At 56.7% G+C, this 26,134-nt stretch overlaps 1 protein-coding gene, 1 pseudogene and 7 gene segments (V, D, J or C); all 9 read right to left on the minus strand.

Moving 5' to 3' along the window:
• The window catches only part of LOC128940156 (M1-specific T cell receptor alpha chain-like), a 272,849-nt gene extending 265,703 nt beyond the window's left edge, over positions 1 to 7,146 (minus strand). Inside the window, exons 1-2 of the mRNA XM_054281462.1 lie at positions 7,098 to 7,146; positions 5,947 to 6,242 (exon numbers count right to left, since the gene is read on the minus strand). Coding sequence (XP_054137437.1) covers positions 5,947 to 6,242; positions 7,098 to 7,146 — 345 coding nt within the window. The remainder of the gene's footprint in view (positions 1 to 5,946; positions 6,243 to 7,097) is intronic.
• Positions 7,147 to 8,757: 1,611 nt separating this feature from the next.
• On the minus strand, positions 8,758 to 9,828 carry LOC128940038 (T cell receptor alpha variable 4-like). The segment is given in 3 exon segments: positions 8,758 to 8,837; positions 9,025 to 9,321; positions 9,777 to 9,828. Coding segments are annotated over 3 exon segments (429 nt in total).
• A 115-nt stretch (positions 9,829 to 9,943) lies between these two features.
• On the minus strand, positions 9,944 to 11,825 carry LOC128940039 (T cell receptor alpha variable 1-2-like). The segment is given in 3 exon segments: positions 9,944 to 10,036; positions 10,633 to 10,928; positions 11,777 to 11,825. Coding segments are annotated over 3 exon segments (438 nt in total).
• A 1,334-nt stretch (positions 11,826 to 13,159) lies between these two features.
• On the minus strand, positions 13,160 to 14,281 carry LOC128940040 (T cell receptor alpha variable 4-like; annotated as a pseudogene).
• Positions 14,282 to 14,395: 114 nt separating this feature from the next.
• On the minus strand, positions 14,396 to 16,289 carry LOC128940041 (T cell receptor alpha variable 1-1-like). The segment is given in 3 exon segments: positions 14,396 to 14,488; positions 15,085 to 15,380; positions 16,241 to 16,289. Coding segments are annotated over 3 exon segments (438 nt in total).
• A 214-nt stretch (positions 16,290 to 16,503) lies between these two features.
• Positions 16,504 to 18,899, minus strand: LOC128940042 (T cell receptor alpha variable 4-like). The segment is given in 3 exon segments: positions 16,504 to 16,619; positions 18,093 to 18,389; positions 18,848 to 18,899. Coding segments are annotated over 3 exon segments (465 nt in total).
• Positions 18,900 to 19,314: 415 nt separating this feature from the next.
• Positions 19,315 to 20,912, minus strand: LOC128940043 (T cell receptor alpha variable 1-2-like). The segment is given in 3 exon segments: positions 19,315 to 19,338; positions 19,701 to 19,996; positions 20,864 to 20,912. Coding segments are annotated over 3 exon segments (369 nt in total).
• Positions 20,913 to 22,039: 1,127 nt separating this feature from the next.
• LOC128940044 (T cell receptor alpha variable 4-like) lies at positions 22,040 to 23,579 on the minus strand. The segment is given in 3 exon segments: positions 22,040 to 22,083; positions 22,776 to 23,072; positions 23,528 to 23,579. Coding segments are annotated over 3 exon segments (393 nt in total).
• Positions 23,580 to 23,692: 113 nt separating this feature from the next.
• On the minus strand, positions 23,693 to 25,580 carry LOC128940045 (T cell receptor alpha variable 1-1-like). The segment is given in 3 exon segments: positions 23,693 to 23,785; positions 24,382 to 24,677; positions 25,532 to 25,580. Coding segments are annotated over 3 exon segments (438 nt in total).
• Between the last annotated feature and the right edge of the window lie 554 nt (positions 25,581 to 26,134).

Here is a 26,134-nt window from a genome sequence, read left to right on the forward strand (position 1 = left end):
CCCCCAGCGCGCAGTAATACACGGCCGCGTCCCCGCGCCGGGGCTCAGCGAGCCACAGCCAGCTCGAACTCCGATCTGACGACACCAACAGCTGTCCTGCATTGTCCGGTAGATCTTTGGAGTCTTTGAGGGTGCTCACGAGGAATTCAGGGCCTTTGCCTGGGAGCTGTCGGTACCAGTAGATGTATTCGTTGGTCTGGATTTTGGTATGTGAGCAGGTGATGTTGATGCCAGTGCCCTCGGTGGTCTCCAGGAATGGCTCCTGCTGCACCTGGGCTCGGGCCACAGCCACTGCCACGGAGGAAAGAACAATCACTTTCCATCGGCAGCAAATGCCTTGCACGGGAAGAGGGAAGAAGGCAGAGGAGGACAGATAACAGGCAGCTAGGATATGTTGAAAATAAAAGATGGAGAGGCTATTTCTCCGAGAGTAAGTACTTGGAAATGAGAATATGGGATAATTTGGAGAAGTGTCAGACTGCAGAAGGGGAGACTTGAATGAGGAAAGGAGATTGGCTGAAATGTATGAATTAGCAGTTGATTGAATCGTCAATGAATTACTAAAGAAATGGAGTAATAGAGCAACGCAAGCTGGAAGAGAAAAGATTCATTGAGGAGAGGGGGATGGAGGGCAAGCCGTGAAAAAGAAGCAAGGAGGAGCAGATGGATCAGAGACAAAAGCCGAGCCCAGAGCTCATCCCAGGCAGACGCAGCCCCAGCACCTGCCTCCGCCACCTCCACCGCCACCCCCACGCACCGATGAGCAGCAGAGCCAGCGCCGCCAGCGCCGCGGCCCGAGCCCGCCGCATGCCGCCGCTCCGCCGGCCGAGCCTCGCTGTGCCCCTGAGCCCCGGCTCTGCTGCGGCCGTGCCGCCTCCTCTGCACCGCCCCAGCTCCGCCCCGGGGCTGAGCCCTGCGCCGCTGCCGCTCGGGCTCGGGCCGAGTCCTGGCAGGGAACGGAGCGGAGGCGAGCGCGGGGCCTGCGGGGCGGCGCTCGGCTCTCGGCGCGTCGGGAGCGGCGGGGCCGGCCTGGGGGCAGGGATCGGGCTGGGACCGTGGAGATCAGAATTGACAGTGCCTGGGTTTCCTTCGCTCCCGTAATGTGTTGCCTCACAGCCTCCCTTTACAGTCGTGTGGGGACTCCCGAATTGTCCTTCAGGGCACTGGAAAGAAATCCACTCATATGGATACAGAACCTGGGCAAAGCCCCAGCCTTTGTCCTTGTCAACAAAACCAATGTGATGCAGCCCAGCGAAGAGCAGCTGTGCATTGACCTGGAGAGACCTGTGTGTGTCCGTGACTATGTGTTCCTGTGTATGTGTGAACATTCCCAGCCATGCTGTGGCACTCCCAGCATTTTAAACGGAATTAAACTACAAATCCAAGCTTGGGTGAAACCATCCTTATTGGGGCTGGCAGTTTGCAGTGGCAGAGTGTGATGTTTAGAGCAACTTAAAAATGAGGGCTCAGGAAGCAGGGACTGCATTTCAGCACCTCTACCCCCTGCAAATCTCTTGCATCACTGTTCAATTGCACCCAGGCTCCTTCTGAGTACGGAAACCAGGTGAGTCTGAAGCCACTTCCCTTTCTCATTCTCTTCCTAAATTACCCACATGAGACATGTCTTTGCCGAGATTGTTTTCTTCTGTTCTCAGTCCACTCTCTTGAGGAATATATTCACGAAAGACAAGGGAACGGCTGAGGTGCTTAACATATTCTGTGCCTCAGTCTTCAAGAATTGGACTGGTTATCAACAAGAAAACTGGCCTCCTGATCTGGGAGGCAGGGAAGGGCAGCAGCATGGAACCCCTGTAATCCAGACGGGGGAAGTTAAAGATTTGCATAGCCACTAAGTGTGTCAAAAGATTTTGGGACTGGATGGGTTTGGTGCTGGGGAGATCAGGCAGCTGGGGCAAAAGCTCCTTAAGGCGGTGCTGATAGGACGGGGCTGAGGGAGGTTGGTGGCTCCAAGCTAGAGCTGCCGTTGTCCATTGCCAGTATGGGTGTCGGTGTCAAGGCCGGTGTCAATGTCGGTGTCGGTTCTGGTGCCGGTGTCGGTTCTGGTGGCGGCCCCGGCCCGGCAGCCCGGGACGAGCGGGGCTCGGCGGCCCCGGCGGGCGGAGCGGCAGCGCCCCCTGCTGGCCCCGCCCGGCCCCGCCCGCGGCGGTTCGTGCCCGGCCGCAGCCCCGGCTCCTCTGCCCGTGGCCCCCAGCGCGCAGTAATACACGGCCGCGTCCCCGCGCCGGGGCTCAGCGAGCCACAGCCAGCTCGAACTCCGATCTGCCGACACCAACACATGGCCCGCACTGCCCGGCAGCTCTTTGGATTCTTTGTGAATGCTCACGAAGAATTCTGGTCCTCGTCCCGGGAGCTGACGGTACCAGTAGATGGTTTGGCTGGTCTGGATTTTGGGGTGCGAGCAGGTGATGTTGATGCCGGTGCCCTCGGTGGTCTCCAGTGAGGGCTCCTGCTGTACCTGGGCTCTGGCCACAGCCACTGCCAGGGAGAAAGCAACAATCAGTTTTATTTATCAGAAAATGCCTTGCAGGAAGAGATGGGAGAGCTAGACGGAGCAGCGTTTACTGAGATGAGTTCTTATAATTAAGTATGGAGAGAATATTTCTCCGACAGTGTTTGTCCGGGGACAAGAATCGATGATGGATGTTTTGAAGGACAATTGATATTTTTAAGGGGAGAAAGGGATGGGGAAAATAGATCTGCATGAAGGGATGGATGGATGGATGGATGGATGGATGGATGGATGGATGGAAAATTGGAGTGGCATAGGCAAACTCGCTGGGAAGGATTTCACTGAGGCAAAAATAAACCCCTATGGCAGCAAAGGAGGGTTCAGAGAGCAAAAAAAACGAGAAGGAGAAGAAGGGTAAGAGATGAATCTTAGGGCAAGTGGGGTCTAGCACAGCCTCCCGACCACCCCCACTGCTGCTTTCCCCGCTCACCGATGAGCAGCACAGCCAGCGCTGCCAGCCCCGCGGCCCGAGCCCGCCGCATGCCGCCGCTCCGCCGGCCGAGCCTCGCTGTGCCCCTGAACCCCGGCTCTGCTGCGGCCGTGCCGCCTCCTCTGCGCCGCCCCAGCTCCGCCCCGGCCGCCTCAGCCCCCGCCTCTCACTGCACCGGCACAACCAGCGACGCAGGGACCTTTGGCATGGCCAGGGACAAGGGACAGCTGTGTCCCATCGCACACAGCAGCGACGCCGCCTGGGAAGCAGATCCACCCTGCACACACCTGCATTGGGCGGCTGCCGGCTCGGCTCACGCTGTTTGTGAGCCTGGGCAGCAGCTGCTGCTCTGTGCTGGTCAGGGCCAGGGCAGTGCTCGGTGTCCCTGGCAGGGTCAGGACATTCCCTCCCGACGAGGGACACACACGGACAGACACAAATGTTTGTGTGCAGTCATACAGAAATCTGTGTTTCTCATGTGTCCCTGCAAACGGGGCTGCTCCAACAGCTCACAAGGCAGGAGCACACCAAGTAGTGATATCAGCTGTTGGCTTTGTTAAGGCCACACGGTGCCAGATGCAGCAGGGCAGGAACATAGTGTGGAAGGACAAGGTCCCAGCCAAGTCCGGGGCAAAGTTTTTGTTGTGTTGCTCTTTTTTAATATCCATATTATTATTATTAAACATTTAAAATCTTAAAAAGAAGTGTTTGGCGTTTTTCACAGTGTGGACATGGAGCTGTGGTCTGGCGGGGCTGTTTGCTGCCGTGAGGAGCTCAGCCGGACACAGCCCAGGCTAAGAAGAGGGGCTGAGCATGGTCTGTGACGCCGAGCTGAAGGTGCCGGTGTTGGCGTCAGTGTCACTGCCGGAGGGGGTGTTGGTGCTGGTATGGGTGCCGGTGCTGCTGGTGGTGCCGATACCCGTTGCTGTTGTGGGTGTTGGTTCTGGTGTCAGTGCAGGTGTCAGTGCTGGTCCCATTGCCAGTGCCGATGTCGGTGCTGATGTCTATTGCTGGTGTTAGTGTCGGTTCTGGAGTCAGTGCTGATGCTGATGTCCACTGCCAGTGCCGGTGTCGGTGCCGATGTCCATTGCTGGTGCTGCTGTCAGTTCTGGTGAAAGTGCAGGTGTTGGTCCTGTTCCCACTGGCGGTGTCGGATCTGATGTCCATTGCCGGGGCTGATGCCCATTGCCGGTGTCGGCTTCGTTTACGGTGTCAGTGCAGGTATCGGTCCCGGTCGCATTGCAGGTGCCGGTGGCGGCAGCCCGGGACGAGCGGGCCTCGGCGGCCCCGGCGGGCGGAGCGGCAGCGCCCCCTGCTGGCCCCGCCCGGCCCCGCCCGCGGCGGTTCGTGCCCGGCCGCAGCCCCGGCTCCTCTGCCCGTGGCCCCCAGCGCGCAGTAATACACGGCCGCGTCCCCGCGCCGGGGCTCAGCGAGCCACAGCGCGCTGGAACTCCGATCTGCCGACACCGTCAGACGCCCTTTAGGGACTCGCACCGCCTTGGAAGCTTTTGCAGTGACTGCCAGGAGTTCGGGTCTTTGCCCAGGCAGCTGACGGTAAAAGTGGATGAAATCGCCAGTCCGGATATTGGCATGTGAGCACTTGATGGTGATGCTGGTGCCCTCGGTGGTCTGCAGGAATGGCTCCTGTTGCAACTGGGCTTTGACCACAGCCACTGTCAGGGAAAGAAAAAGAAAAAACCTCAACTCCTACCTTCTACCCAGCTCTGCTAATTCACAGAACACCGCCCGCAAAAGCTGTCAGGAACACAGAGAGATGAGGAGGAAAACAGTTCCCAGAGGATGTCACGGAGATATGTAGGAGGGGAAGTGTCCATTAATCGCTTGTGCAGAGATGAATGCGTGAATGACAGAAGGATTAGCACAGCCACGGGAGAACGGGAGGTTGTGGGAGAAAGCATAAAAAGACATGAAGAAAATTAACAAGGGGTAAGGACTGACTTCGTCAGTTATAAAGAAGGAATGTTTGTGCAGGTTTTGGGACAGAATAGAAGTTTAAGATGGAGAAGAGGGAGGGATGAATGGGAGAAACGCTCTCGGAAAAAGGTCGGTGAAGAGGCCAGGCAGGACGGCAGCCTCCAGAAACCTGCGGGATCACCCCAGTCCCACGCACCGATGAGCAGCACAGCCAGCGCCGCCAGCGCCGCGGCCCGAGCCCGCCGCATGCCGCCGCTCCGCCGGCCGAGCCTCGCTGTGCCCCTGAGCCCCGGCTCTGCTGCGGCCGTGCCGCCTCCTCTGCGCCGCCCCAGCTCCGCCCCGGCCGCCTCAGCCCCCGCCTCTCTCGGCAGCGGCACAACCAGCGACACAAGGACCTTTGGCACGGCCAGGGACAAGGGACACCTGTGTCCCATCGCACACAGCAGCGACACCGCCTGGGAAGCAGATCCACCCTGCACACACCTGCATTGGGCGGCTGCCGGCCCGGCTCACGCTGTTTGTGAGCCTGGGCAGCAGCTGCTGCTCTGTGCTGGTCAGTGCTCAATGTCCCTGGCATGGTCCGGACATTCCCTCCCGGTCAGGGACACACACGGACAGACCCAGGGCCATCCTCACCAGTGTGGAGCCACAGACAAATCCGTGCTTCACGTGTGTCCATGCAAACGGGACTGCTCCAAGAGCACACAAGGCCGGAACAAAAAACCAGCCCTGGGCACTGCTGAGGACATGTAGAGCCAAAAGCAGCAGGGCTGGAGTGTGGAAGGACAAGGACCCAGAAAACGACAGGGGATATTTTTCCTTCTTTCGAGCCTGTAAAATGCGGAGATAAGTCAAAACAATCCAAAATATTTTCCTAAGGGAAGTGCTAGGATGGATGCTACAAAAACCATCAGACCATTGTCCACACGTGTGAATGCAAATTCTGGTGAGCATCAGGGTGAGATCAGAGTCCCTTTCCCAAGCTCAGCCTTGCCCGAACACATCCCCTCCCTGCCCTGGGTTGTTGCACAGCTGAGGAAGCTCCCTGCACCAGGGTGTCTTGCACAGCACAGAGGTACAAGGCAGAGTCAGAGAGCTCCACTTCCTCCAGCTGCAGGACACTGGATTTGCCCGTGGTGTTCAGCTGTGTGGTGAAACGGCCGCTGCGCTTGGGGCCACTCCCTGCTTGATAGGAGATCATCTCTGGGGCTTGGCCTTTCCTCAGCTGGTACCACAGCAAGCCATTAAAATTACTGGTGTGGTATTTGCAGGTGGTGTGGAAGGGGTGTCCCTGCTTCACCAAGACTGGTCCATGTTCCTGGGTGACCGTGTCCTGCCCCGTGGTGCCTGGAAGAAAGTGATGGTGAGCAGCTCCACAGGGAAAGACAATGGGAAGCAAATGGAAGTGGATGGAAAATCCTGGTGGAGAAAGCTCCCTGCCTTGTAGCAGAGTCCTGAGAGATTTTGGGCAGGAGTTCGGAGCTCTCTGCTCTGCATCACCCAAAGGAGTACTGGGCTGTGTCCCTGCTCCTGCTCCCTCTGCTTGAAGGACCAGGGAACAGGCTGCCATGCCTGAACTTTGTGTGCTGGAACCAGCATCCCTCCAGCTGCCTGGGGTGCCCAGCGTGGTACAGCAGAAAGGTTCATCCTGCTTTCCCCATCGCTGTCATGCCTGAAAGCTCCTGAGCACACACAAAGCTGAGCTTGGAAAGAGGGAGCCCTGGTTATGTCCATGCCAGCGAACACGGGAAACTGTGGCAGAGCTGTGTCAGCCTGGAGGCAGAATGGAACACACTGATATTGTAATGGCATGAAAATCTGTGAGGTGCCTGGGGCAGGTCAGGCAGAATGTGGGAGTTCAGATCTAAATGGGAAGAGTGCTCGATTGCAGAGACAGCTGAGATCTCCTGAAGTGACTGCAGGAGGATGAGAAGAGAGAGTCAGAGGCAGATGGATTGATGGGGAGACAAGAGACAGAGAAGTCTGAATTTTCACTTCTCTCCTTTCCCTTTTCCTTTACAAACCAAGGAGCTTTTTCAGGAAACACTTGCAAAACCACAAAGAGACGCAGAGTATTCTCAGCCTTTTCCTTTTATTCACTGCCATTACCCCCATGGTCCTGATTAGGTTTTCGAGGATATCGTGGGTGGAAGAAGAAGAAGAAGAAGAACAGGGGAGCCTTGGGGAGAAGCCAGGACTTACCCAGGAGCTGGCCCAGGAAGACGGTGAGGATGAGATATGCGAGCTGCATGCCGAGACGCCGCTGCTGAGTGACCAAGTGTTTGCTGAGCGAGGCAGAGGCAGGAAGGAGGTCCCAGCCCCGAGAGAACAGAGCTGCGGAAACGACGCTCGGCGGGAGCAAAGGGAGCAGCGGCGGGAGCAGGCGGAGCCATGACCTGTCCTTGCCGAGCCTGAAATGGTCCTTGTGCGTTTCTGGCTCGTCCAGCAGCAGCCCCCGAGGCTCCCTCAGCCATTGGCATTGTGAGCATTCCGTGCCCCTGGGGCATCAGTGATGGGAAGGGGCAGTTCCTGCTCAGCTCGCAGTGGAGTCCTCAGCTCCGCAGCTGCAATGGGCAGCTCTGCTGCACACCCAGGGCTGGGCATTCAGGAGCTCAGGGGCTTCTTCCCCGCTGAAGTTTCTCATCGTCCTGAGGTGTCCTCAGCTCTGTGGGGTCACTGCTAATCTCTAAATCCTGATGGGTGTTGGAGAGCCCCATGGCTGGGGGCTGCATAGCCTTACAAGCATTCCTTGGTGGGTGCTCTATAACCCCACAAGACCCCATCAAACCTCCATCATCCTCATGTTCCTCTTGTCCCTTCTTGTCAGTGACACGTCCCTGCCTGAGCCAATTCACAGCACTTTCCTAATGGCCCATCAATTAGAAGCTGGAGAGCTCTGAGCTCTCTCTTTGTCCCCTTATCACCTACTACCACATTGGTGTCATTGTGTGCTTTGTTCATCACATTTTCAGTTCCCTTTTCTTTATCCTTTCCTTGGAAAGGAAAATGGTCCTGATGTGAGCCTTAGAGAACCAGACACTCGCCTTTCACATGCCCTGACTGTGGCCTCAGCTGAACTTGCTCAGACCAAGGAGTTTCTGTAGATGCTGAAAGGCACCTGTCCCCTAGGGAAATGGGGTCTCTAGAGCAATTCTGTGGGGGGAAACATCATGTGGAGCTCAGTCTTTCAAGTGTCTCCCTGCAACACTTGCAGCACTGCTAATTCCTGGCATTTTCTTTTACTTATATATCAGGTGTTACCGGTGTGAAGGGAAGGGGATAAATCAGTTTTGGGGGAAAGGTGAGTGTGACAGTGTCCTCAGGGGATTTGAAATGCTCCTCTACTCCAAACGATTTATTATTTTCCCTCTCGGAGGTTCTACTCTTTCAGGATGATGCTGAATGCACATTCATGGATGTCTGTGGACATCTGAGGATGAGAACAAAATATAGAGAGGTGAATTCCATCCTCTGGTGGCATTAAAAGTACACCTGCCTTACACAGAGAGGTGAGAATGCAACTTGCATTATGGAGCAGAGACATTTCTGCAGAGACAGAGATTTCTTTGTCATCTCAATACAAACATCTCTCATGCATTGACTTACTGACCTGGCAGCTGTCCATAAATTAGCCCCTGTGTGCGCGTCGGTAGTGCTGCTTTGTCAGCTCCCAGCGCTGGTGCTCTCAAGGAGCAGCCGGAGGAGTGGTCGGTCTGTGTGTGGGTACAGTGTGAGCGCAGGTTGTGTGCGGATTGGAGGCGTGTTGGGGTCTGTGCGGGGCTGTGCGGTGTCGGTGCTGCGGGCTCGCGGCTCGGGAGCCCGGCGGGCGGAGCGGCAGCGCCCCCTGCTGGCCCCGCTCGGGTCAATGACGGTGCGGGTGTCGGTGCCGATGCCCACTGGCGGTGTCGATCCCGGTCCCATTGCCCGTGCCGGTGTCCATTGCTGGTGACGGTCCCGGCCCCATTGCTGTTGCCGGTGCCGGTGTCGGTTCTGGTGGCGGCCCCGGCCCGGCAGCCCGGGACGAGCGGGGCTCGGCGGCCCCGGCGGGCGGTGCGGCAGCGCCCCCTGCTGGCCCCGCCCGGCCCCGCCCGCGGCGGTTCGTGCCCGGCCGCAGCCCCGGCTCCTCTGCCCGTGGCCCCCAGCGCGCAGTAATACACGGCCGCGTCCCCGCGCCGGGGCTCAGCGAGCCACAGCCAGCTCGAACGCCGATCTGCCGACACCAACAGCTGTCCTGCACCATCCGGCAGCTCTTTGGTCTCTCTCATAGTGAGTGCGAGGAGTTCAGGTGCTTGTCCTGGGAGCTGGCAGTACCACTGGATCGTATCACTGATCTGGATTTGGGGATGTGAACAGGTGATGTTGATGCTGGTGCCCTCGGTGGTCTCCAAGAATGGGTCCTGCTCTACCTGGGCTCTGACTGCATCTACTGCCGGGGAGACAAAAGGAACAAACTTTAACTCCGACTTTCTATCCAGCTCGCCAATCCCCAGAATACAGCCTGCAGAAGCTGTCAGGAACACAGAGAGATGTGGAGGAAAACAGTTCCCAGAGGATGCCACGGAGATATGTAGGAATGCAAGTGTCCACGAATGGTTTATGGAGAGATGAATGCGTGAATGACAGAAGAATAGGCGTAGTCGCTGAAGAATGGGAGGATGCCGGGGGAAAGGACAAAAAGGCAAGAATATTAGAAAGAGGGAAAGATTTATTTAATGATTTATAAAGAAGGAATGTTTGTGCAGGTTTTGGCATAGAATAGAAGTTTAGGATGGAGAAGAGGGAAGGATGAATGGGAGAAAAGCTCTCGGGAAAAGGTCGGTGCAGAAGCCAGGCAGGGCGGCAGCCTCTAGAAACCTGCGGGATCGTCCCATCACCACGCACCGATGAGCAGCACAGCCAGCGCCGCCAGCCCCGCGGCCCGAGCCCGCCGCATGCCGCCGCTCCGCCGGCCGAGCCCCGCTGTGCCCCTGAGCCCCGGCTCTGCTGCGGCCGTGCCGCCTCCTCTGCGCCGCCGCCTGCTCCGCCCCGGCCGCCTCAGCCCCCGCCTCTCACGGCACCGGCACAACCAGCGACACAGGGACCTTTGGCATGGCCAGGGACAAGGGACACCTGTGTCCCATCGCACACAGCAGCGACGCCGCCTGGGAAGCAGATCCACCCTGCACACACCTGCATTGGGCGGCTGCCGGCCCGGCTCACGCTGTTTGTGAGCCTGGGCAGCAGCTGCTGCTCTGTGCTGGTCAGTGCTCGGTGTCCCTGGCACGGTCCGGACATTCCCTTCCGATCACGGACACACACGGACAGACCCAGGGCCGTGCTACCCAATGTGGAGCCACAGACAAATCCGTGCTTCACGTGTATCCATGCAAACGGGGCTGCTCCAAGAGCACACAAGGCAGGGACACAAAACCAGCCCTGGGCACTGCTGAGGACATGTAGGGCCAAAAGAAGCAGGGCTGGAGTGTGGAAGGACAAGGTCCCAGCCAAGGACAACGGCTATTTTTCTTTCCTTAGAGACTACACAATATGGAAATGAGTCAAAATAGTCCAAAATATTTTCCTAAGGGAAGTGCTAGGATGGATGCTACAAAAACCATCAGACCATTGTCCACACGTGTGAATGCAAATTCTGGTGAGCCTCAGGGTGAGATCAGAGTCCCTTTCCCAAGCTCAGCCTTGCCCGAACACATCCCCTCCCTGCCCTGGGTTGTTGCACAGCTGAGGAAGCTCCCTGCACCAGGGTGTCTTGCACAGCACAGAGGTACAAGGCAGAGTCAGAGAGCTCCACTTCCTCCAGCTGCAGGACACTGGATTTGCCCGTGGTGTTCAGCAGTGTGGTGAAACGGCCGCTGCGCTTGGCACCAGACCCTGCTTGATAGGAGATCATCTCTGGGGCTTGGCCTTTCCTCAGCTGGTACCACAGCAAGCCAATAAAATTACTGGTTTGGTATTTGCAGGTGGTGTGGAAGGGGTGTCCCTGCTTCACCCAGACTGGTCCATGTTCCTGGGTGACCGTGTTCTGCCCCGTGGTGCCTGGAAGAAAGTGATGGTGAGCAGCTCCACAGGGAAAGACAATGGGAAGCAAATGGAAGTGGATGGAAAATCCTGGTGGAGAAAGCTCCCTGCCTTGTAGCAGAGTCCTGAGAGATTTTGGGCAGGAGTTCGGAGCTCTCTGCTCTGCATCACCCAAAGGAGTACTGGGCTGTGTCCCTGCTCCTGCTCCCTCTGCTTGAAGGACCAGGGAACAGGCTGCCATGCCTGAACTTTGTGTGCTGGAACCAGCATCCCTGCAGCTGCCTGGGGTGCCCAGCGTGGTACAGCAGAAAGGTTCATCCTGCTTTCCCCATCGCTGTCATGCCTGAAAGCTCCTGAGCACACACAAAGCTGAGCTTGGGAAGAGGGAGCCCTGGTTGTGTCCATGGCATTGAACACAGGAAACTGTGGCAGAGCTGTGTCAGCCTGGAGGCAGAATGGAACACCCTGATATTGTAATGGCATGAAAATCTGTGAGGTGCCTGGGGCAGGTTTGACAGAATATGGGAATTTACATCTAAATGGGAAGAGTGCTCGGTTGTAGAGACAGCTGAGATCTCCTGAAGTGACTGCAGGAGGATGAGAAGAGAGAGTCAGAGGCAGATGGAGTGAAGGCGAGAGAAGAGACAGAGAAGTCTGAGGTTTCATTTCCCTCCTTTCCCTTTTCCTTTACAAATGGAATAGCTTCTTCAGGAAACACTTGCATAACCACAAACAAAAGCAGATTTTTCTTAGCCTTTTCCCTTTATTCACTGCCACTTCTCCCATGGTCCTGATTTGGCATTTGAGGATATCCTGGGCGGAAGAAGAAGAAGAACAGGGGAGCCTTGGGAGAAGCCAGGACTTACCCAGGAGCTGGCCCAGGAAGACGGTGAGGATGAGATATGCGAGCTGCATGCCGAGACGCCGCTGCTGAGTGACCAAGTGTTTGCTGAGCGAGGCAGAGGCAGGAAGGAGGTCCCAGCCCCGAGAGAACAGAGCTGCGGAAACGACGCTCGGCGGGAGCAAAGGGAGCAGCGGCGGGAGCAGGCAGAGCCATGACCTGTCCTTGCCTGCCTGAAATGGTCCTTGTGCGTTTCTGGCTCGTCCAGCAGCAGCCCCCGAGGCTCCCTCAGCCATTGGCATTGTGAGCATTCCGTGCCCCTGGGGCATCAGTGATGGGAAGGGGCTGTTCCTGCTCAGCTCGCAGTGGAGTCCTCAGCTCCGCAGCTGTAATGGGCAGCTCTGTTGCACACCCAGGCCTGCGCATTCAGGAGTTCAGGGGTTTCTTCCTCGCTGAGGTTTCTCATATTTCTGAGGTGTCCTCAGTCCTTTTTGATAATTGGTACTCTCCAAATCCTGATGGGTGTTGGAGAGCCCCATGCCTGGGGGCTGCACAGCCTCACAAGCATTCCTTGCTGGGTGCTCTATAACCTTACATGACCCCTTCAAGCCTCGATTATCCTCATGTTCCTCTTGTCCCTTTTTGTCAGTGACAAGGCTCTGCCTGAGCCAATTCACAGCCATTTCCTAATGGCCCATCAATTAGAAGTTGGGGAGCTCTGAGCTCTCTCTTTGTCCCTTTATCACCTACTGCCAGATTGGTGTCATTGTGTGCTTTATTCATCACTTTCCCTTTTCTTTATCCTTTCCTTGGAAAGAAAAATGGTCCTGATGTGAGCCTTAGAGAACCAGACACTCTCTCCATTCACATGCCCTGACTGTGGCCTCAGCTGAACTTCCTCAGCCCAAGAAGTTCCTGAAGATTCTGAACGGCTGCTGTCTCCAAAGGAAATGGGGTCTCTAGAGCAAGTCTGTGGGGGAAAACATCATGTGGAGCTCAGTCTTTCAAGTGTCTCCCTGCAACACTTGCAGCATTGCTGAACCCTGGTGTTTTCATTTCAGTATGCGTGAGATATTACGGATGTGAAGGGAAAGGGACCAATCAGTTTTGGAGGGACAGGTGAGTGTGACAGTGTCCTCAGGGGATTTGGAATGCTCCTCTACTCCAACCGATTTATTGTTTTCCCTCCCGAATGTTCTGTTGTTTCAGGAAGATATTGAATGCACATCCAAGGCCGTTTGTGGACATCTGAGAATGAGAACAAAATGTAGAGAAGTGAATTTTATCCTCAGGTGGCATTAAAAGTACACCTGCCTTACACAGCCAGGTGAGAATGCAACTTGCAGTATGGAACAGAGACATTTCTGCAGGGATAGAGAGTTCTTTGTCACCTCAATGCAAACACCTCTCATGCATTGACCGACTGACCTACTGGAATTCCGGGAATTAGCTCCTGTGTGCCCGTCGGCTGTGCTGCTTTGTCAGCTCCCAGCCCTGGTGTTCTCAAGGAGCAGCCGTAGGACTGGCCGGTCTGTGTGTGGGGACAGTGTGAGCGCAGGTTGTGTGCGGGTTGGAGGCGTGTTGGGGTCTGTGCGGGGCTGTGCGGTGTCGGTGCTGCGGGCTCGCGGCCCGGGAGCCCGGCGGGCGGATCGGCAGCGCCCCCTGCTGGCCCCGCCCGGCCCCGCCCGCGGCGGTTCGTGCCCGGCCGCAGCCCCGGCTCCTCTGCCCGTGGCCCCCAGCGCGCAGTAATACACGGCCGCGTCCCCGCGCCGGGGCTCAGCGAGCCACAGCCAGCTCGAACTCCGATCTGCCGACACCAACAATTGTCCTGCACCATCCGGCAGCTCTTTGGTCTATCTCATAGTGAGTGCGAGCAGTTCAGGTCCTCGTCCCGGGAGCTGGCGGTACCACTGGATCCTATCACTGATCTGGATTTTGGGATGTGAGCAGGTGATGTTGATGCCGGTGCCCTCGGTGGTCTCCAGGAATGGCTCCTGCTGTACCTGGGCTCTGACTGCATCCACTGCCGGGGAGACAAAAGGAACAAACTTTAACTCCTGCTTTCTACCCAGCTCTACCAATCCCCAGAATAAAGCCTGCAGAAGCTGTCAGGAACACAGAGAGATGTGGAGGAAAACAGTTCCCAGAGGATGCCACGGAGATATGTAGGAATGCAAGTGTCCACGAATGGTTTATGGAGAGATGAATGCGTGAATGACAGAAGAATAGGCGTAGTCGCTGAAGAATGGGAGGATGCGGGAGAAAGCAGAAAAAGGCAAGAATATTAGAAAGAGGGAAAGATTTATTTAATGAGTTATAAGGAAGGAATTTTTGTGCATGTTTTGGCATAGAATAGAAGTTTAGGATGGAGAAGAGGGAGGGATGAATGGGAGAAACGCTCTCGGGAAAAGGTCGGTGAAGAGGCCAGGCAGGGCGGCAGCCTCTAGAAACCTGCGGGATCGTCCCATCACCACGCACCGATGAGCAGCACAGCCAGCGCCGCCAGCACCGCGGCCCGAGCCCGCCACATGCCGCCGCTCCGCCGGCCGAGCCCCGCTGTGCCCCTGAGCCCCGGCTCTGCTGCGGCCGTGCCGCCTCCTCTGCGCCGCCCCAGCTCCGCCCCGGCCGCCTCAGCCCCCGCCTCTCACGGCACCGGCACAACCAGCGACACAAGGACCTTTGGCATGGCCAGGGACAAGGGACAGCTGTGTCCCATCGCACACAGCAGCGACACCGCCTGGGAAGCAGATCCACCCTGCACACACCTGCATTGGGCGGCTGCCGGCCCGGCTCACGCTGTTTGTGAGCCTGGGCTGCAGCTGCTGCTCTGTGCTGGTCATTGCTCGGTGTCATTGGCATGGTCAGGACATTCCCTCCCGATCACGGACACACACGGACAGACCCAGGGCCGTGCTCTCCAGTGTGGAGCCACAGACAAATCCGTGCTTCACGTGTGTCCATGCAAACGGGGCTGCTCCAAGAGCACACAAGGCCGGAACACAAAACCAGCCCTGGGCACTGCTGAGGACATGTAGGGCCAAAAGCAGCAAGGCTGGAGTGTGGAAGGACAAGGTCCCAGCCAAGGACAGCGGGTATTTTTCTTTCCTTAGAGACTGCACAATATGGAAATGAGTCAAAATTGTCCAAAATATTTTCCTAAGGGAAGTGCTAGGATGGATGCTACAAAAACCATCAGACCATTGTCCACACGTCTGAATGCAAATTCTGGTGAGCCTCAGGGTGAGATCAGAGTCCCTTTCCCAAGCTCAGCCTTGCCCGAACACATCCCCTCCCTGCCCTGGGTTGTTGCACAGCTGAGGAAGCTCCCTGCACCAGGGTGTCTTGCACAGCACAGAGGTACAAGGCAGAGTCAGAGAGCTCCACTTCCTCCAGCTGCAGGACACTGGATTTGTCCGTGGTGTTCAGCTGTGTGGTGAAACGGCCGCTGGTCTTGGGGCCACTCCCTGCTTGATAGGAGATCATCTCTGGGGCTTGGCCTTTCCTCAGCTGGTACCACAGCAAGCCAGTAAAAAAACTGGTGTGGTATTTGCAGGTGGTGTTGAAGGGGTGTCCCTGCTTCACCAAGACTGGTCCATGTTCCTGGGTGACCGTGTCCTGCCCCGTGGTGCCTGGAAGAAAGTGACGGTGAGCAGCTCCACGGGGAAAGACAATGGGAAGCAAATGGAAGTGGATGGAAAACCCTGGTGGAGAAAGCTCCTGCATTGGAGCAGAGTCCTGAGAGATTTTGGGCAGGAGTTCGGAGCTCTTTGCTCTGCATGACCAAAAGGAGAGCTGGGCTGTGTCCCTGCTCCTGCTCCCTCTGCTTAAAGGACCAGGGAACAGGCTGCCATGCCTGAACTTTGTGTGCTGGAACCAGCATCCCTGCAGCTGCCTGAGGTGCCCAGCGAAGTACAGCAGAAAGGTTCATCCTGCTTTCCCCATCGCTGTCATGCCTGAAAGCTCCTGAGCACACACAAAGCTGAGCTTGGGAAGAGGGAGCCCTGGTTGTGTCCATGCCAGCGAACAGGGGAGCTGTGGCAGAGCTGTGGCAGCCTGGAGGCAGAATGGAACACACTGATATTGTAATGGCATGAAAATCTGTGAGGTGCCTGGGGCAGATTAGACAGAATATGGGAATTTAGATCTAAATGGGAAGAGTGCTCGATTGCAGAGACAGCTGAGATCTCCTGAAGTGACTGCAGGAGGATGAGAAGAGAGAGTCAGAGGCAGATGGATTGATGGGGAGAGAAACAACATAGAAAGGACTGAGGTTTAATTTCTCTCCTTTCCCTTTTGCTTTACAAACCAAGGAGCTTCTTCAGGAAACAGTTGCAAAACCACAAACAAAAGCAGATTTTCCTTTTCCCTTTATTCCAGGTCTTTCCTCTTTATTCACTGCCACTTCCCCCATGGTCCTGATTAGGATTTTGAGCATATCCTTGGCGGAAGAAGAAGAACAGGGGAGCCTTGGGGAGAAGCCAGGACTTACCTAGGAGCTGGCCCAGGAAGACGGTGAGGATGAGATATGCGAGCTGCATGCCGAGACGCCCCTGCTGAGTGACCAAGTGTTTGCTGAGCGAGGCAGAGGCAGGAAGGAGGTCCCAGCCCCGAGAGAACAGAGCTGCGGAAACGACGCTCGGCGGGAGCAAAGGGAGCAGCGGCGGGAGCAGGCGGAGCCATGACCTGTCCTTGCCTGCCTGAAATGGTCCTTGTGCGTTTCTGGCTCGTCCAGCAGCAGCCCCCGAGGCTCCCTCAGCCATTGGCATTGTGAGCATTCCGTGCCCCTGGGGCATCAGTGATGGGAAGGGGCAGTTCCTGCTCAGCTCGCAGTGGAGTCCTCAGCTCCGCAGCTGCAATGGGCAGCTCTGCTGCACACCCAGGGCTGGGCATTCAGGAGTTCAGGGGTTTCTTCCCCGCTGAAGTTTCTCATCGTCCTGAGGTGTCCTCAGCTCTGTGGGGTCACTGCTAATCTCCAAATCCTGATGGGTGTTGGAGAACCCCATGGCTGGGGGCTGCATAGCCTTACAAGCATTCCTTGGTGGGTGCTCTATAACCCCACAAGACCCCCTCAAACCTCCATCATCCTCATGTTCCTCTGGTCCCTTCTTGTCAGTGACAAGTCGCTGCCTGAGCCAATTCACAGCACTTTCCTAATGGCCCATCAATTAGAAGCTAGAGAGCTCTGAGCTCTCTCTTTGTGCCCTTATCACCTACTGCTACATTGGTGTCATTGTGTGCTTTGTTCATTACTTTCCCCTTTTTTTATGGTTTCCTTGGAAAGGAAAATTGTCCTGATGTGAGCCTTAGAGAACCAGGCGCTCTCGGATTTCACATGCCCTGACTGTGGCCTCACCTGAACTTGGTCAGACCAAGGAGCTCCTGAAGATGCTGAAAGGCTGCTGTCCCCAAAGGAAATGGGGTCTCTAGAGCAAGTCTCTGGAGGAAAACCTAATGTGTGGTTCTGTCTTTCAAGTGTCTCCCTGCAACACTTGCGGCACTGCTAAATCCTGGCATTTGTTCTTCTGAATGCTGGAGAGTTTACTTACGTGAAGGGAAAGGGACAAATTAGTTTTGGGGGACAGGTAAGTGTGACAGTGTCCTCAGGGCATTTGAAATGCTGCTCTACTGCAATGGATTTAATGGTTTCCGTTCCGACTGTTCTATTGGTTCAAGAAGATGCTGTACGCACAGCCATGGGTGTCTGTGGACATCTGAGGATGAGAACAAAATGTAGAGAAGTGAATTCCAAACTCGGGTGGGATTGAAATTACACCTCTGCTATCCATCCCTGAGAGAATGCTGCTTCTTATTGACCTTGCAGTATGGAACAGAGACATTTTTGCAGGGACAGAGATGGGGATTCCTCTGTCACCTCCGAAAGCCTCACTGCGAACCCCTCTCATGTCACGACCTACTGAGGTGATAGTACCTCATGGATTAGCCCCTGTGTACCTGTCGTTTGTGCTGCTTTGTCAGCTCCCAGCCCTGGTGCTCTCAAGGAGCAGCTCTTTGCTTCGCAAAGCAGGCTGAGAACAGCAGCAACAGTGGCGGGAGGGCAAGAGGCGCTGGCAGAGGCGCTGACCGCAGCAGTTTGAGCCTGCAGAGGCGGGCTCGGGAGCGAGGGGAGGTCGGGCTGTGTGAGTGCAGGTTGTGGGCAGATGTGAGGCGTGTTTGGGGATGTGCGGGGCTGTGCGGTGTCGGTGCTGCGGGCTCGGGGCAGAGGAAGGAGCTGCGCAGGCGCGGCCCGGGAGCCCGGCGGGCGGAGCGGCAGCGCCCCCTGCTGGCCCCGCCCGGCCCCGCCCGCGGCGGTTCGTGCCCGGCCGCAGCCCCGGCTCCTCTGCCCGTGGCCCCCAGCGCGCAGTAATACACGGCCGCGTCCCCGCGCCGGGGCTCAGCGAGCCACAGCCAGCTCGAACGCCGATCTGCCGACACCAACAGCTGTCCTGCACCGTCCGGCAGCTCTTTGGTCTCTTTCAGAGTGAGTGCGAGGAGTTCAGGTCCTTGGCCAGGGAGCTGGCGGTACCACTGGATCCAGTCAGTGGGTTGGATTTTGGGATGTGAGCAGGTGATGTTGATACCGGTGCCCTCGGTGGTCTCCAGGAATGGCTCCTGCTGTACCTGGGCTCTGACCGCAGCCACTGCCAGGGAGACAAAAGGAACAAACTTTAACTCCTACTTTCTACCCATCTCTGCCAATCCCCAAGGCAAAGCCCGCGAAAACAGCCAGGAACACAGAGAGATGAGGAGGATAACGGTTCCCAGAAGATGTCATGCAGATACGTAGGAATGGAAGTGTCCATTAATCGCTTGTGGGGAGATGAATGTGTGCATGACAGAAGGATTAGGAGAGCCACGGGAGAACGGGAGGATGTGAGAGACGGCACAAAAAGACAAGGAGAATATTAGAAGGGCGTAAGGACTGAGTTCATGTGTTATAAAGAAGGAATGTTTGTGCAGGTTTTGGCACAGAATAGAAGTTTGGGATGGAGAAGAGGGAGGGATGAATGGGAGAACAGCTCTCCGGAAAAGGTCGGTGCAGAAGCCAGGCAGGACGGCAGCCTCCGGACACCTGCGGAATCACCCCAGCCCCACGCACCGATCAGCACCACAACCAGCGCCGCCAGCGCCGCGGCCCGAGCCCGCCGCATGCCGCCGCTCCGCCGGCCGAGCCTCGCTGTGTCCCTGAGCCCCGGCTCTGCTGCGGCCGTGCCGCCTCCTCTGCGCCGCCGCCTGCTCCGCCCCGGCCGCCTCAGCCCCGGCCTCTCACGGCACTGGAACAACCAGCGACACAGGGACCTTTGGCATGGCCAGGGACAAGGGACAGCTGTGTCCCATCGCACACAGCAGCGACACCGCCTGGGAAGCAGATCCACCCTGCACACACCTGCATTGGGCGGCTGCCGGCCCGGCTCACGCTGTTTGTGAGCCTGGGCAGCTGCTGCTCTGTGCTGGTCAGTGCTCGGTGTCATTGGCATGGTCAGGACATTCCATCCCGATCACGGACACACACGGACAGACCCAGGGCCGTGCTCTCCAGTGTGGAGCCACAGACAAATCCGTGCTTCACGTGTCGCCATGCAAACGGGGCTGCTCCAAGAGCACACAAGGCAGGGACACAAAACCAGCCCTGGGCACTGCTGAGGACATGTGGGGCCAAAAGCAGCAGGGCTGGAGTGTGGAAGGACAAGGTCCCAGCCAAGGACAACGGCTATTTTTCTTTCCTTAGAGACTACACAATATGGAAATGAGTCAAAATAGTCCAAAATATTTTCCTAAGGGAAGTGCTAGGATGGATGCTACAAAAACTATCAGACCATTGTCCACACGTGTGAATGCAAATTCTGGTGAGCATCAGGGTGAGATCAGAGTCCCTTTCCCAAGCTCAGCCTTGCCCGAACACATCCCCTCCCTGCCCTGGGTTGTTGCACAGCTGAGGAAGCTCCCTGCACCAGGGTGTCTTGCACAGCACAAAGGTACAAGGCAGAGTCAGAGAGCTCCACTTCCTCCAGCTGCAGGACACTGGATTTGTCCGTGGTGTTCAGCTGTGTGGTGAAACGGCCGCTGGTCTTGGGGCCACTCCCTGCTTGATAGGAGATCAGCTCTGGGGCTTGCCCTTTCCTCAGCTGGTACCAAAACAAGGCAGTAAAAGCACTGGTGTGGTATTTGCAGGTGGTGTGGAAGGGGTGTCCCTGCTTCACCCAGACTGGTCCATGTTCCTGGGTGACCGTGTCCTGCCCCGTGGTGCCTGGAAGAAAGTGATGGTGAGCAGCTCCACGGGGAAAGACAATGGGAAGCAAATGGAAGTGGATGGAAAACCCTGGTGGAGAAAGCTCCTGCATCGGAGCAGAGTCCTGAGAGATTTTGGGCAGGAGTTCGGAGCTCTTTGCTCTGCATGACCAAAAGGAGAGCTGGGCTGTGTCCCTGCTCCTGCTCCCTCTGCTTGAAGGACCAGGGAACAGGCTGCCATGCCTGAACTTTGTGTGCTGGAACCAGCATCCCTGCAGCTGCCTGAGGTGCCCAGCGAGGTACAGCAGAAAGGTTCATCCTGCTTTCCCCATCGCTGTCATGCCTGAAAGCTCCTGAGCACACACAAAGCTGAGCTTGGGAAGAGGGAGCCCTGGTTATGTCCATGCCAGCGAACACGGGAAACTGTGGCAGAGCTGTGTCAGCCTGGAGGCAGAATGGAACACCCTGATATTGTAATGGCATGAAAATCTGTGAGGTGCATGGGGCAGGTTTGACAGAATGTGGGAATTTTGATCTAAATGGGAAGAGTGCTCGATTGCAGAGACAGCTGAGATCTCCTGAAGTGACTGCAGGAGGATGAGAAGAGAGAGTCAGAGGCAGATGGATTGATGGGGAGAGAAACAACATAGAAAGGACTGAGGTTTAATTTCTCTCCTTTCCCTTTTGCTTTACAAACCAAGGAGCTTCTTCAGGAAACAGTTGCAAAACCACAAACAAAAGCAGATTTTCCTTTTCCCTTTATTCCAGGTCTTTCCTCTTTATTCACTGCCACTTCCCCCATGGTCCTGATTAGGATTTTGAGCATATCCTTGGCGGAAGAAGAAGAAGAAGAACAGGGGAGCCTTGGGGAAAAGCCAGGACTTACCCAGGAGCTTGCCCAGGAAAACGGTGAGGATGAGATATGCGAGCTGCATGCCGAGACGCCCCTGCTGAGTGACCAAGTGTTTGCTGAGCGAGGCAGAGGCAGGAAGGAGGTCCCAGCCCCGAGAGAACAGAGCTGCGGAAACGACGCTCGGCGGGAGCAAAGGGAGCAGCGGCGGGAGCAGGCGGAGCCATGACCTGTCCTTGCCTGCCTGAAATGCTCCTTGTGCGTTTCTGGCTCGTCCAGCAGCAGCCCCCGAGGCTCCCTCAGCCATTGGCATTGTGAGCATTCCGTGCCCCTGGGGTCTCAGTGATGGGAAGGGGCTGTTCCTGCTCAGCTCGCAGTGGAGTCCTCAGCTCCGCAGCTGCAATGGGCAGCTCTGCTGCACACCCAGGCCTGGGCATTCAGGAGCTCAGGGGCTTCTTCCCTGCTGAAGTTTCTCACCGTCCTGAGGTGTCCTCAGTTCTTTTTGGTCACTGCTAATCTCCAAATCCTGATGTGTGTTCAGAGCCCCATGGCTGGGGGCTGCACAGCCTCACAAGCATTCCTTGGTGGGTGCTCCCTAACCCCACAAGACCCCCTCAAACCTCCCTTATCCTCATGTTCCTCTGGTCCCTTCTTGTCAGTGACAAGTCCCTGCCTGGGCCAATTCACAGCCCTTTCCTAATGGCCCATCAATTAGAAGCTGGGGAGCTCTGAGCTCTCTCTTTCTCCCCTTATCACCTACTGCCAGATTGGTGTCATTGTGTGCTTTGTTCATCACTTTCCCTTTTCTTTATCCTTTCCTTGGAAAGGAAAATGGTCCTGATGTGAGCCTTAGAGAACCAGACACTCTCTCCTTTCACATGCCCTGATTGCAACCTCAGCTGAAGTTGGTGAGCCCAAGGAGTTCCTGAAGATGCTGAAAGGCACCTGTCCCCAAAGGAAATGGGGTCTCTAGAGCAATTCTCTGGGGGGAAACATCATGTGGAGCTCATTCTGTCAAGTGTCTTCCTGCAACACTTGCAGCATTGCTATACCCTGCATTTTCTTTTTAGTATACGTGAGATGTTACTGAGGTGAGGGAAAGGGACCAATCAGTTTTGGGGGAAAGGTGAGTGTCACAGTGTCCTCAGGAGATTTTAAATACTCCTCTACTCCAGTCGATTTACTGTTTTCCCTTCTGGGTGTTCTGCTATTTCAGGAAGATGCAGAATGCACATCCAAGGGCGTTTTGGGGAAACCTGAGGAACAGAACAAAAACGAGGGGTGAATTCCATCCTCAGGCGGCATTAAATGTGCACCTGTCTTACACAGCCAGCTGAGGATGCACCTTGCAGTATGGAACAGAGACATTTCTGCAGAGACAGAGATTTCTTTGTCACCTCAATGCAAACCCCTCTCATGCATTGACCTACTGACCGGACAGCACCTCATGGATTGGCCACGGTGTGCCTGTCGGCTGTGCTGCTTTGTCAGCTCCCAGCCCTGGAGCTCTAAAGGAGCAGCCGGAGGAGAGGCCGGACTGTGTTCGGGGACTGTGTGAGGGCAGGTTGTCGGCGGTTGTGAAGCGTGTGGGGGTCTGTGCGGGGCTGTGCGGTGTCGGTGCTGCGGGCTCGGGGCAGAGGAAGGAGCTGCGCAGGCGCGGCCCGGGAGCCCGGCGGGCGGATCGGCAGCGCCCCCTGCTGGCCCCGCTCGGGTCAATGACGGTGTCGATGGTGGTGTGGGTCCTGGTCCCATTGCGAGATCGGTACCGATGTCCATCGCCGGTGCCGTTGCCGGTCCCATTGCCGGTGCCAGTGTCAGTGCCGGCGGCGGCAGCCCGGGACGAGCGGGGCTCGGCGGCCCCGGCGGGCGGAGCGGCAGCGCCCCCTGCTGGCCCCGCCCGGCCCCGCCCGCGGCGGTTCGTGCCCGGCCGCAGCCCCGGCTCCTCTGCCCGTGGCCCCCAGCGCGCAGTAATACACGGCCGCGTCCCCGCGCCGGTGCTCAGCGAGCCACAGCCAGCTCGAACGCCGATCTGCCGACACCAACAGCTTTCCTGCACCGTCCGGCAGCTCTTTGGTCTCTTTCAGAGTGAGTGCGAGGAGTTCAGGTCCTTGGCCAGGGAGCTGACGGTACCACTGGATCCAATAACCAGTTTGGATTTTGGGATGTGAGCAGGTGATGTTGATGCTGGTGCCCTCGGTGGTCTGCAGGAATGGCTCCTGCTGTACCTGGGCTCTGACTGCATCCACTGCCGGGGAGACAAAAGGAACAAACTTTAACTCCTACTTTCTATCCAGCTCTGCCAATCCTCAGAACATAGCCTGCAGAAGCTGTCAGGAACACAGAGAGATGTGGAGGAAAACAGTTCCCAGAGGATGTCACGGGGATATGTAGGAATGGAAGTGTCCACGAATGGTTTATGGAGAGATGAATGCGTGAATGACAGAAGAATAGGCGTAGTCGCTGAAGAATGGGAGGATGCGGGAGAAAGCAGAAAAAGGCAAGAATATTAGAAAGAGGGAAAGATTGATTTAATGAGTTATAAAGAAGGAATGTTTGTGCAGGTTTTGGCATAGAATAGAAGTTTAGGATGGAGAAGAGGGAGGGATGAATGGGAGAAACGCTCTCCGGAAAAGGTCGGTGAAGAGGCCAGGCAGGACGGCAGCCTCCGGACACCTGCGGAATCACCCCAGCCCCACGCACCGATGAGCAGCACAGCCAGCGCCGCCAGCGCCGCGGCCCGAGCCCGCCGCATGCCGCCGCTCCGCCGGCCGAGCCCCGCTGTGCCCCTGAGCCCCGGCTCTGCTGCGGCCGTGCCGCCTCCTCTGCGCCGCCCCAGCTCCGCCCCGGCCGCCTCAGCCCCGCCTCTCACGGCACCGGCACAACCAGCGACACAGGGACCTTTGACACGGCCAGGGACAAGGGACAGCTGTGTCCCATCGCACACAGCAGCGACACCGCCTGGGAAGCAGATCCACCCTGCACACAGCGGCATTGGGCGGCCGCCGGCCCCGTTCACGCTGTTTGTGAGCCTGGGCTGCAGCTGCTGCTCTGTGCTGGTCAGTGCTCGGTGTCCCTGGCATGGCCAGGAAATTCCCTCCCGATCACGGACACACACGGACAGACCCAGGACCGTGCTACCCAATGTGGAGCCACAGAGAAATCCGTGCTTCATGTGTGTCCATGCAAACTGGGTTGCTGCAAGATCACACCTGGCAGGGACACAAAACCAGCCCTGGGCTCTACTGAGGACATGTGGGGCCAAAAGCAGCAGGGCTGGAGTGTGGAAGGACAAGGTCTCAGACAAGGACAGGGGATATTTTTCGTTCTTTCGAGCCTGTAAAATGCGGAGAGAAGTCAAAACAATCCAAAATATTTTCCTAAGCGAAGTGCTAGGATGGATGCTACAAAAACCATCAGACCATTGTCCACACGTGTGAATGCAAATTCTGGTGAGCATCAGGGTGAGATCAGAGTCCCTTTCCCAAGCTCAGCCTTGCCCGAACACATCCCCTCCCTGCCCTGGGTTGTTGCGCAGCTGAGGAAGCTCCCTGCACCAGGGTGTCTTGCACAGCACAGAGGTACAAGGCAGAGTCAGAGAGCTCCACTTCCTCCAGCTGCAGGACACTGGATTTGCCCGTGGTGTTCAGCTGTGTGGTGAAACGGCCGCTGCGCTTGGGGCCAGTCCCTGCTTGATAGGAGATCAGCTCTGGGGCTTGCCCTTTCCTCAGCTGGTACCACAGCAAGCCAATAAAATTACTGGTGTGGTATTTGCAGGTGGTGTGGAAGGGGTGTCCCTGCTTCACCCAGACTGGTCCATGTTCCTGGGTGACCGTGTCCTGCCCCGTGGTGCCTGGAAGAAAGTGATGGTGAGCAGCTCCACAGGGAAAGACAATGGGAAGCAAATGGAAGTGGATGGAAAAACCTGGTGGAGAAAGCTCCCTGCCTTGTAGCAGAGTCCTGAGAGATTTTGGGCAGGAGTTCGGAGCTCTCTGCTCTGCAACACCCAAAGGAGAGCTGGGCTGTGTCCCTGCTCCTGCTCCCTCTGCTTGAAGGACCAGGGAACAGGCTGCCATGCCTGAACTTTGTGTGCTGGAACCAGCATCCCTGCAGCTGCCTGAGGTGCCCAGCGAGGTACAGCAGAAAGGTTCATCCTGCCTTCCCCATCGCTGTCATGCCTGAAAGCTCCTGAGCACACACAAAGCTGAGCTTGGAAAGAGGGAGCCATGGTTGTGTCCATGCCAGCGAACACGGAAAACTGTGGCAGAGCTGTGTCAGCCTGGAGGCAGAATGGAACACCCTGATATTGTAATGGCATGAAAATCTGTGAGGTGCCCGGGGCAGGTCAGGCAGAATGTGGGAATTTAGATCTAAATGGGAAGAGTGCTGGATTGCAGAGACAGCTGAGATCTCCTGAAGTGACTGCAGGAGGATGAGAAGAGAGAGTCAGAGGCAGATGGATTGATGGGGAGAGAAGAGACAGAGAAGTCTGAATTTTCACTTCTCTCCTTTCCCTTTTCCTTTACAAACCAAGGAGCTTTTTCAGGAAACACTTGCAAAACCACAAAGAGACGCAGAGTATTCTCAGCCTTTTCCTTTTATTCACTGCCATTACCCCCATGGTCCTGATTAGGTTTTCGAGGATATCGTGGGTGGAAGAAGAAGAAGAAGAAGAACAGGGGAGCCTTGGGAGAAACCAGGACTTACCCAGGAGCTGGCCCAGGAAGACGGTGAGGATGAGATATGCGAGCTGCATGCCGAGACGCCGCTGCTGAGTGACCAAGTGTTTGCTGAGCGAGGCAGAGGCAGGAAGGAGGTCCCAGCCCCGAGAGAACAGAGCTGCGGAAACGACGCTCGGCGGGAGCAAAGGGAGTAGCGGCGGGAGCCGGCGGAGCCATGACCTGTCCTTGCCTGCCTGAAATGCTCCTTGTGCGTTTCTGGCTCGTCCAGCAGCAGCCCCCGAGGCTCCCTCAGCCATTGGCATTGTGAGCATTCCGTGCCCCTGGGGCATCAGTGATGGGAAGGGGCTGTTCCTGCTCAGCTCGCAGTGGAGTCCTCAGCTCCGCAGCTGCAATGGGCAGCTCTGCTGCACACGCAGGGCTTGGGCATTCAGGAGCTCAGGGGTTTCTTCCCCGCTGAAGTTTCTCATCGTCCTGAGGTGTCCTCAGCTCTGTGGGGTCACTGCTAATCTCCAAATCCTGATGGGTGTTGGAGAACCCCATGGCTGGGGGCTGCATAGCCTTACAAGCATTCCTTGGTGGGTGCTCTATAACCCCACAAGACCCCCTCAAACCTCCATCATCCTCATGT

This window comes from Melozone crissalis, unplaced genomic scaffold (assembly GCF_028551555.1).
Source record: "Melozone crissalis strain CALT ecotype California unplaced genomic scaffold, PUWL_Pcris_2 ptg000032l_1, whole genome shotgun sequence".
In the NCBI taxonomy this organism is placed as follows: Eukaryota; Metazoa; Chordata; class Aves; order Passeriformes; family Passerellidae; genus Melozone; species Melozone crissalis.